At 51.5% G+C, this 10,992-nt stretch overlaps 1 protein-coding gene across 2 annotated transcripts in view; it reads left to right on the plus strand.

Annotated features, from left to right (window-relative positions):
• Myrip (myosin VIIA and Rab interacting protein) overlaps positions 1-10,992 on the plus strand; it is an 89,987-nt gene that overhangs the window by 66,162 nt on the left and 12,833 nt on the right. For both annotated transcript variants that reach the window (XM_055601564.1, XM_055601563.1), the window contains exon 11: positions 8,655-8,897. In XM_055601564.1, coding sequence (XP_055457539.1) covers positions 8,655-8,897 — 243 coding nt within the window. The remainder of the gene's footprint in view (positions 1-8,654; positions 8,898-10,992) is intronic.

Genomic DNA, 10,992 nt, shown 5'->3' on the forward strand with positions numbered 1-10,992 from the left:
GTGTGTGTGTGTGTGTGTGTGTGTGTGTGTGTGTGTGTGTGTGTGTGTGTAGGGGGTGGTCATTTTACAACTGTCAGGTCACTTGCGTCACTGAGGGAAGTCAGGGCCAGGACTCAAACGGGGGGGACGTGGAGGCAGAGACTGAGGCGCAGGACGCAGAGGGGAACTGGCTGCTGGCTCGCTCACCCTGCCTCCTCACGCCACCCAGGGCCGCTGGCCAGGAGTGCCACAGTGCGCTGGCCCTCCCCTGTCAGTCACCAACCAATGAAGGAAAAGCTGCACCGCAGGCCTGCCCACAGGCCGTCGAGAGAGGCCTTGTCTTGGTTGAGATTCCTCTGCCCGGGCCACCCTAGCCTGTGTCAAGCTGACAACGCCAGCAGGAGGGCGGCAGGTGGAGAAGGCAGACCCGCCCAGAAGTGCCCTCCTGCCCATCCGCCCCCTGTGAGCACACAGCAGCAGCACCTCTTCCCACGAGGTGGGGAAGGCTGGACGTTGCCAGGTGTGCCCACAGGCGCCTGACCCCAGCCCCAGAGGATCCGACACCAAGGGCGCCTGCACACGAGGTGCGCGCACCGACAGAAGCCACACGCGCACACGTAAATTAAAAGTTAGTGAAATAAAACTAAAGCAAAATCAAACTCAATGTTTTCTCCCCACAGTGACTGAGGGTGGATTCTGTGTGAGGCCGATTTCTCAGTCCAGGTTTCTATTGCTGGGATGAACACCTGGCCAAAAGCAGCCTGAGGAGGGAAGGTTTTATTTCCACTTCCACAGCACTGTTCATCAGAAAAGGACGTCAGGACAGGAACTCAGGCAGGGCAGGAGCCTGGCGGCAGGAGCGAGGCTGAGGCCTCGGAGGGCGCTGCTCACTGGCTGCTCACCACGGCCTGGTGCCGGTGCTCAAGCTCTGTAGGTACACAGTCCTGCCTGCCGCTGTGGAGGTGTTTGCTCAGTCAAGGTTCCCTGATCTCAAATGACTTTAGCCTGTGTTAACCTGACATAAAACGGTCTAGTGCGGCCATCTTTGCTTGTTCACATGCGTACCGTACACTTAATCCATAGCTTAGCAGGTATGTCTGTCTTTGGCATCCTGTCGTCTGTCCATCCTCTTCCACGGCTCGCTAGCTCTCAGCCGTCAGTGACACAGAGGGGTTGGCCCTCAGCAGTCTGGGCACTCTAAGTGCAAAAGGTGCCAGGGAGATGATACGCCAGGAGCGGCGTCAGCACACCCAGAATGCACGCAACAAGGAAGACCACACTCACTGCAGGAAATTTGAACCGTTCATTGAGGAGACTTCTCACTGGTAAAGCTCTTCCCTTGGAGTCTCGTCTCCAGAACACGTGGAAAAGCCCAGGTGCAGGGACACGGTTTGTAATCCCTGTGCTGAGGGACAGAGGCAAGTTGCCATTGGGGATCAATGGCCAGAAAGCCTGGCTCATAGGAAGGCCCAGGCCAAAGGGAGAACACACACGCACTCGCACACACACGCGCGCGCACACACACACACACACACACACACACACACACCTTAAAAACATCAAACTCTTTAAAAGTTAGTCTTTTGGAAAGGTTTTCCTTAATTATCATACTTAATTAGGTATGTATGTGGCTTTACATGTGAATGCAGTGGCCAGACATGGGTGCTGGCACCAGGTTATGTCCTTTCAAGAGCAGGAAGTACTCTTAATAGCAGAATACCTCTGCAGTCCCCAAATTCTGTCTTCTTTGTGTCAACACCTGCCAATCAGAAGCGATTCTTTTTTTCAAGACAGGGTGTCTCTGTGTGTAATTTTTTTGGCTGTCCTGGAACTCACTCTGTAGACCAGGCTGGCCTCCATCTTATAGAGATCCACCTGCCTCTGCCCTCTGCCCTCTGCTCCCTACCCCTGCCTGTGCCCTCTGCCCCTGCCCTTTGCCTCTGCCTTTCTCCCCCTGCCCTGCCCCTGCCTCTGCCCTCTGACCCTGCCCTCTGACCCTGTCCCTGCCCTCTGCCCTCTGCCCCTACCTTTTGACCTTGCCCTCTGCCTTCTGTCCTCTGTTCCTGCCCCTACCCTATGCCCTCTACCCCTGTCCTCTTCCCTTGCCCTCTGCCCCCTGCCCCTCTGTCCCTCTGCCCCTGGCCCCTGCCCCTTTGTCCCTCTGCCCCTGCCTCTGCCCCTTGCCCATCTGTCCCTCTGCCCCTGGCCCCTGCCCCTTTGTCCCTCTGCCCCTTGCCCATCTGTCCCTCTGCCCCTGGCCCCTGCCCCTTTGTCCCTCTGCCCTCTGCCCCTGCCCCTGCCTCCCGAGTGCTGGGATTAAAGGCTTGCGCTGCCACCATCTGGCTCTATTGTTCTAAGCAAAGGTACAGATGACACTTCTTCTACTGGGCCGAGCGGCTTCCAGACCCCACGAGGGACACCATTGGTTCATCCTTGTCCCAAAGTGATGTCTGTTGAAGATTTGGTCCATGCTTCCAGGCTGCAGACAGCCCGGAGTGTCACCGTGCAGATGTTTAAGCATTGTCAGGTTCAGCCCTTGGACCTGGAAGCGAATTGCCTCGCCCTGACACTGTGGTGTGCTCCGCACTTGTCAACAATGTCATTGTCAGTCTCTTCAATTTCTGCCAATTCTGTGTAAGAAAAAAATGCTTTTTGGTTAACACGTGCATCATTCCCACTGAGGATGTCTCTCCCCTGACTTTAAAGTTGACTGCTCGCCCGCAGAACTGGGCCAATCCCCAGACCCACACGCTTAGGCATGGTGGCACACGCCTGCAGCCCCAGAGCTTAGTCAGTGGAGAGCAAGGCCATCCTCAGCTGCGTAGTGACCGAGTTCAAGGCCAGCCTGTGCCAAGTCAGCCTGCCAGCTGTCTCTTTTACTGTCTTATTATTTGATGTCATAAGTTCTCAAGCTTATACTTGTTCCAGTTTTTTCATGACGCTTTGCCAGTTTGTATTTTCTGTCGATCTGTTCTGCCCACATAGACCTTCTTTTTCTGAGTGTGAAGTAAGAGCTAGCTTTTCTTCAAATCATTCACTTGTTTCTGGATCATTGATAAGCTATTTGCCAAGTATCTGCTGGCGTCAGATGCCGTCTTCGGTATGCACGAAGTTTATTTTACTGCCACGAGCCTGTTTTCTTTGTTCTCTTCCTGTGCAAATCCTACGACTGCATTACAGATTCCTTACACTATCTGTCACTGTCTGGTGCTCACGCAGCCCCTCCCCCCACCCCCACCCTGTGTGGCTTTGGTTGATACGTACATAATTTTCTAAAAGTCTCTTGGTGTCCCTTAGCTCTTTACTCATATTATTGATTTCTTAAAATCTGTTCATTTTGGGGGAAAAGGTTTTATTGGATTGTGCTGAATGAATGCATGCATATACTTAGGAATAATTTGTCTGTGTGAAACTGAGTTTTTCCATGCAGGACTGTATGGCACTTGTAAAGTTTTTGCACTGTTGTCCAAAGCCCTTGTACTTTTCTTTACGTATTTCTGATTTACGCTTTAATGATGCTGTGAGTGAGGGTTTCTCCATCTGTTATATGTTGAGATCAGATTAATGCCTGTGGGGCTTCGAGTTTCCTAACTCAGTATTCCAGTGGAGTTTGTGTTAGTTCTCCTGGTCTTTCCTGTGCTGCTCTTAGCTGTTCTAAGTATCTGCAGAGAGTGAGCTCAGGTATGCTAGCAAGTGCTCTTCTACAGAGCTATCTCCCCCCCACACCTCCTCTTCTTCCTCCCAGGACCTCCTGAAGTTGCCCAGGTAGGCCTTGGACTCACTCTGCACCTCAGCTCCAGTCTCCTGAGAAGCTGGAATTGCAGACTATGGCACTCAGTCCAGCAACACTTGGATATTTTCCTTTCCATATTCACAGTCAGTCCTTCCTCCTGTCTTACCAATGGCAGCTTAATAGTTGGATTTTGAATTAGATTCTGTTTGTTTTTATTCTATTGTACGCTAACCTGTTGAGTTCAGTGTTAGCTTCGGCTCAGCAGTTAAGAGTGCTTGTTGCTCTTGCACAGGACCGGAGTTCAGTTCTCAGAACCCCCCTACCAGCTCACAACGACCTGTAACTCCACCTCCATGGAATATGGTGCCCTCTTCTGGCCTCCACAGGCACTGCACGCACATGCACACACACACACACACACACACACACACACACACATGGACACACACACAGACACATCAGTCTAGTTTCTATTGAAAGTAAGATTCATTCTCAGATGACAAGGCACAGACTCAGCTATGTGTTCTGCTTGTCTGACCGCTGTTCATTTGGTTTTGTGCCATGCATTTATCTGACATTTCTGCACCAGGATTTGAGGTAGACAGAGTACTGGAGGGAAGAGACCAAACATTTTTCTACTTAGAAGGAAGAGAACAGCTGGATCTGCCAGTTCTTTTTCCTGTCCATTCCCATGGGTTTTGTACTTAATGAAAAATTCTCTGCCAGGCATCTCTAATCCCAGCATTCGGGAGGCAGAGGCAGGTGAATCTCTGAGTTAAAGGACAGCTTGGTCTACAGAGAGAGTTTCAGGACAGCCAGGGCTACACAGAGAAGCGAGAAAGAGATTCTCATTCTTTAGTGACCACAATCGGATCTCTGTCAGTTTTTGGTGTGGTGGAGTGCTTTGGAAGATTAGGCAAGTTTGTGAGGGCTGGTAGCCAAACACCATTTTAACATGGAAGCTGCCTGGTGTGTTTGCACTAAAGGAAGCTTGAGTGTCGCAGATGGCTGCTATTTCAGCTTCCTGCAATGGTTTATTTTCGGTTGTGCTCATTAGTAGAGTTGTTTTCTTGGGGTAAATTTGGTTTCATCCAGACTTCTAGATTCTAATTATTCTCTTTAAATGTGTTAAGAATCTCAGACCTACAGGATAGGTCAGCAGGCAAAGGTGCTTGCCTTCAAGCTGGCCTGAGTTGGGTCTGCCACACCTACATGTACAAGGAGGAAACTGACTCCCACAGGGTCTTCTGATCCCCACATGTGGGCTGAGGCATGTCTACACACACACACACACACACACACAAGATAGATAGATAGATAGATGTGGAAAAAATGACCTTGACATATGAGCAGCTACTAATGTTTGTATATCTAATAACTGATAATATTTATTTACTATATTGTTCACAGAAACATAAAAACTATCTAGTAATAAGAGGAAACTAGGAAGTAAGAGGGGGCAGTTCAGAAAAGGGGTGAAGGGGGTCCTGGTAAAGCAGGTGTGACCTGACACCCTTCCATAAAGGAAAGAGTGCAGCTCTGTGCTTGCCAAGCGCCCTCCCACCCTGCCCATAACACACACGCACCTCTGCGTAAGATTTCCATCCTTCCCTTTCGGAACAAGGTGATGGCAGAGCGCAAGTCTAGGAAGTGAGATTCCGCTCTGAATCACCCTCTTCTTAGACCTATTTGTGTCATGGGCCATCTTGCTACAAGGCCTGGTCTTAGCTAGAAAGCAGGGGAGTATGGTGGACTCTTTCGAGAACCTAGTGAATTCTCTAAAGCCTTCTCTCCCTTGAGTGAGCCTCAGAGATCCTCCATTCACAGTAAGAGCACTGGTGATTGAGCGTAGCCAAACCAAGGCAGTTTATCGTAAGAACTTGGGAGCTGGGCATCAGCCTGGGAACCTGACTGAGCCTAGAGACCAGTCTTGACAGCCAGCACGCCCCAGGATCTGCCTGTCGGCACCTCTGGGGCACTGGGATCACAGGCACGCACTGCCACACCAGGCTCTCCGTGGCGGTCAAATCCAGGCCCCACTGTTGTGCAGCGAGCATGTCACGGGGTAGCTCGGACTGCGTTACTTCAGCTTTGTTCAGTTCCTTCTGCTGACCACCCTCCTCCACCAGGCAGACCAGGGCTGTCCTGAGCCTCCTCAAACCCTCGCCTGTGTGTGTGTGTGTGTGTGTGTGTGTGTGTGTGTGCGCGCGCGCGCCTGTTCAGCTGCTCCTCACCCACCGCACGTGAACTCACTGGGGCAGGGGGGTGGCCACACCTTCAGTCCCCCTGGGCAGTACAGGATTCAGCACACAGTAGGTGCTCAGTCCATCTTTGCTCAGTGTGGACCTAAATCATCACGCACCAGTTCTTCACACAGACATGGACAGTGGGCTGACTCTGTAGGGCAGACTGTCGTTAGGAGTAACGTTTTGCCTTGTAAAGTGAGTGCTCCGCAGTCTGAGCCAAAAGCAGCAGCAGCTTTGCTCGGGGCTTCCTGCCTTCCTTCTGCTGCTGTTTAACCCTCCACGTTCTGGCCCAGACCTCTCTTCCCCCTTCCCACAGCGCGCTCTCCCTCTGAACCTTGCTCTTCTAGTGACATCAAGCCATTCACACACCTCCAGTCTTCTTCCTCGTGGGGAGTGCCTGACCCCACTTAACATAGTGCAGCGTTCTCTTCTCTCCCGAGCCTGCTCAGAACCCGTCCTTCCCGTGGGTTATTCTCACATCCTAGGCAAAGGATCTCTGCCTTTTTTCAGAGCCTGAAGAGCACTGCTCATCTCAGGGGCCCTCAGCTGGGTCCTTCCCCAGACAGTGAAACAAATGAGCATCTCCAACAGTTCCTCTTTCTCTTCTTGCGTCAATGATTTTTCAAACCTTCCATCTCATAGATTTGCTTCTAACCACTCTCATGTAGACATCTGCCTTAGATTTCTCCAGCCACAGACTGTGCGAGCAGACCTGACACACAGACCTTGCAGTCTGTCAGTCAGGCTCACCTAGGCAGGGTCCCGCAGCCTGTTCACTGCCCAAGGCTGCACGGTGGGCCCTTCCTGTTGGAAGACTGTGAGAGAAATGCAGTGTTTCGTTTTGAGATCTCTCAGTATTGTTGGTAATCTTCACTCTTCAGTACTTAAGTCTGAGAAAATCTACCAAAGATGTGCCAGGAAAGGCCGGGTCCTTCTTAGCCCACACTGTGGTAGCACTGTTGTCAGAATCCAGAATCCTCTCCAGGCCCCTGTTCTGAGTTGTCTGACAACTGTGAAGTGCCCTCCTGTCTCCTCATCAGCTTTCTTCTCTGCGGTGATGAAAACAAGTTGAATTCTCCACTGAATGCATCAAAAGGCAGAAGGAGAGACTCACAGTGATGGCTAGTGAACAGGACATGCTTTAAGAGAAGAAAAAGACGACAGAGATTCCTCCACAGATCTTAGATTGTAAGATGCCCAGTGAGCTCATGGTGATTGCATGATTGATGGGTCTGACCCCATTTTAAAAATAATGGGTCACCTCATTCCCTTTGCTCTTCAGACGCCTTCTAAGAGAATGAGAACTGTGAAACAGCAAACCTTAAAAATAGAGGAAGACTCGCCGAAGGAACCTTAAAAGGCTAGAGTGGGCTCATGAGATCCAGGCAGGGTGCTCTGTTACCCTTCAGAACACCGGTGTCGCTCTTTGATGTCTCATGCACGTGTAAAGTGTGTCTCCATCCTCGACACCCTCCCTCCCCCTCCCTCTGCCCCTCCCCCACACACCATCCTGTGGTCCCCCTCCCTCTGCCCCTCCCCCTCCACACCATCCTGCGGTCCCCCTCCCCCCCCACCATCCTGCAGTCCCCCTGTCCCGCACACCATCCTGCACATCTCCCTCCCCACTCTGGAGCTTCTCCCCCCCACCCCATTTCTAACACACTGAGCTCAGTGCTTCCTGCTGCAGGGCTGGCTGTGAGCCTGTGAGTGCAGAGGCCTCATGGTGTCCAGAAGATGGCGCTCCATGGCAGTCCTCCCACACGGATTCTGTTCTTCTTGCCCCTCTTTTGTGTTCCCTGAGCTTTGGGTGAGAAGGGGGTCGTAAATGACACGTTTAGAGAGAATGGACTTTTCAGGACACATCCAACAGCCAAGGACAGAGTCAGAGCCACGATCTCAGTGTCCTGAGTTCCCACAGCATGTAAGAGACTCATTCGTGAAGGAGCCTAGCGTCTGATCACGGGGCGTGGTTATGAACTAACAGTATTAGACAGTGTGGCTCACACATGCCCCGTTAGCTCTGAAATACCAGTGTCTCCTTTTTTCTCTTGAGCTGGGGCACTGCGGCCCTTGAAGTCCCAGCTCGGGCATGCCTTCCACAGGCAACGCCTTCCCCGTCTGCTTCCCTTGCCCGCCATTCTGCACCTAAGGGCAGGTCGGATCTGAGTGTAAGGTTTGGGAGTCCTCTGCCAGGAATCTGCTGGGGCAGGGCCAGGCAGGTTTGCCCAGCCTGATGGTAGCTCCCGGCTGCTTCTCCAGCACCTGTCTGCACGCTGCCATGCTTCCCGCCACAGTGATAGTGGATTCAGCCTCTGAAACTGTAAGAAAGCCCCCGGTTAAATGCTTTATGAGAGTTGCCGTGGTCATGGCGCCTCTTCCCAGCAGCCGATGGTCACTAAGACTCTATGGAACGTCAGCCAAAGTCGTCCTTTGCTCTCCACAGTTCATATACTCACCCCCACACATACAAAGCTTGGGTCCAAACACTAAGTGTGCTTCTCATCCACCTAAACTCTCTAGCTAAGTGTTGACTGTGTTAAATTCAGCGTGAAGTGGGGGTCACGTCAGGGAAGGGGTGGTGTTGCTCAGGGTTACTGTCCCTCGGAGGCTAATGGGGACAGCTGCAGCCCACTCCCACAGAGATTCCTTTGTTCCAGAGATAAAGACTCTTATCTCCTGGTTCTGGCTCTACACAGGTGTTAGGCAGCATGTCAGAGACTGACATCAGCAAGGAGGCGCAGAGTTTGCGGACCAGCGCGGCCTCGGTGGAGGAGAGGCTGAGAAGCAGACTGTACGAGTTAGCCATGAAAATGAGCGAGGAGAGGGAGACGTCTTCTGGGGAGGAGCAGGAGTCCGAGCCCAGGACAGAGCCTGAGAACCAGAAGGGAAGCCTCTCTTCCGAGGAGAACAGCCAGGGCATCCAGGAGGAGCTGAAGAAGGTAAGGGCCGGGAAACGCCGCAGCTGAGGCGTGCAGGGGTGTGTGGGGTCGCCTGCAGGCATGCCGTGCTGCAGCTGCGGTGTGCAAGGGTGTGCAGGGTCCGGGTTTGTGCAGAGATGCCCTCGGCCCCAGGCAGCATCCTCTCGGTGCTCAGCCAAGTCCTCGGGAGGAAAGAAGAGTCGTTCTCAGTCATTGCCAGGGACAGTCACGGAAGGGACTCCGCTGTCCTTAGAGGCCGTCACATCATGTCTCCTTGGCCTTCACCTTTGAGCCTCCCTTCCATGACCTGCGACATTTCCCACTGCCGAAGAGCATTGTTGTCTGGCCTGCTCCTTTGCCCACGGTTTGGAATTCTGCATCTCGTGGCTCGTTTAGAGCAGTGGAAAGGCTCTGGTCTGCAGTACAGAAACTTGGTGTTGAAAGTCGCCATCTGCACTCTTCAGCGGTGGCATTTCAGATCCCAGTTTGTTTACGTCAGCCTGAGACTCCCTTTCAAAGCAATTTTATATGGAGTCCCTGCTTCAGACAGGTTGGTCCTGCTTTCAGGATCCCACATACTGGATCTGGAGCCCCACGCGCCTTCCCTCCCTTACAGGCCCTTCCTTACACGCTCCTGAGTCCTAGGTATGCCTTGAGCAGCATGGAAGGCAAGCCAGCAGGGAGGGATCGCAGGTGCCTCCCCACCCCACCTCTGCCCACTGTGCCAGCCTTCCCTCTACAGCTTCTCACACACAGTTCAGCTGAGTGTCCCTGTCTGCTGCCAATGAAGGGAAGAGAGAGGTGTGTTGAGAGTCTCCTTGGATGGATGGATAGATAGATAGATAGATAGATAGATACATACATACATACATACATACATACATACATACATACATGCGTGCATAGCTGCGTAGACAGATGCATAGATGCATAGACAGATAGTAGATAAATGATAGATATATACATACATAATAGATAGATGACAGGCTGATAGGTGATAGATGATAGAAGATGATAGAAAGATAGATAGATAGATAGATAGATAGATAGATAGATAGATGATAGATAATAGATAGATGCTAGATAGATAATAGATTGATGTTAGATAGAGAGATAATAGATATAGATAGATAGCTGATAGATAGATGATAGATGGATACAACAAAGCTTAAGACATGTTTACGTTGAAACTCTTTACAGAGTACGAGTGATCTTCATAGAGATGGGTGCTCCTGACTGAGGGAGCGCAACACGAGGATCTAGAGTGACTGAGATAAACGTAGGGGTCAGGTGTGGCCTGGCCCTGCAGATGGCACAGAGGTTACTCCGGCTGCTGACTGAGAACCGTACTCAGGATAAGGGTCAAGGGAGGAAGAGTCTGGGCTAAGCCTAACGGTCCGGCAGTTTGGGTGCTGCCTGGGTGACGACAGATAGCTCAGGTCATCGAGTTAGTGACCGCATCTACTCCTCCCAGGCAGAAAACAGATTTACATCTGTTCTGTTGAAGAGGCAGCTCTGCACGCACATTCCTGCTTTCCCTAGTGCCTGTGCGTGACGAAAGACCTCAGGCTTTCTACAGACAATAGATAATGATAGAATGAAAGGAGATAGATTTATAAGTAATAGGTTGATAGGTGGTAAGTAGATGATTAATAAATTGATGGTAGGTAGGTAGGTAGATATAGATAGATGATAGGTAGGTAGATGGATGGATAGATATGATAGATGATAGATAGACACATAGATGTCAGACAAGCTCATTAAATAACTTAAATATAGTTGCAGCTGATTTTGCAGATGGGGAAACTGCGTCTGGGTTATCAAGTCCGGCAGCTAGTGTCAGAGCTGAGAATGCACCATAAACCTCGGCCTTGAACCGTGAGCTCCCTCTGTATAACAGGCTGCCTCTTCCTTAGCTCCAGCAATGCTCCATTCCCCGGCACCTCGGGCTCTTGGTCCTCGTGAAGGTTGTGTTCAGAATTTGAGAGGTAGTTCTGGAGAGGCTCACCTCTCAGGTCACACCGTAGTTCCTGCTGACCCGTGTGTGTGTGTGTGTGTGTGTGTGTGTGTGTGTGTGTGTGTTATGTGTGTGTGTGTGTGTGTGTGTGTGTGTGTG

Source organism: Psammomys obesus, unplaced genomic scaffold, assembly GCF_907164565.1.
Source record: "Psammomys obesus unplaced genomic scaffold, mPsaObe1.curated_primary_1811, whole genome shotgun sequence".
NCBI classification, from domain to species: domain Eukaryota; kingdom Metazoa; phylum Chordata; class Mammalia; order Rodentia; family Muridae; genus Psammomys; species Psammomys obesus.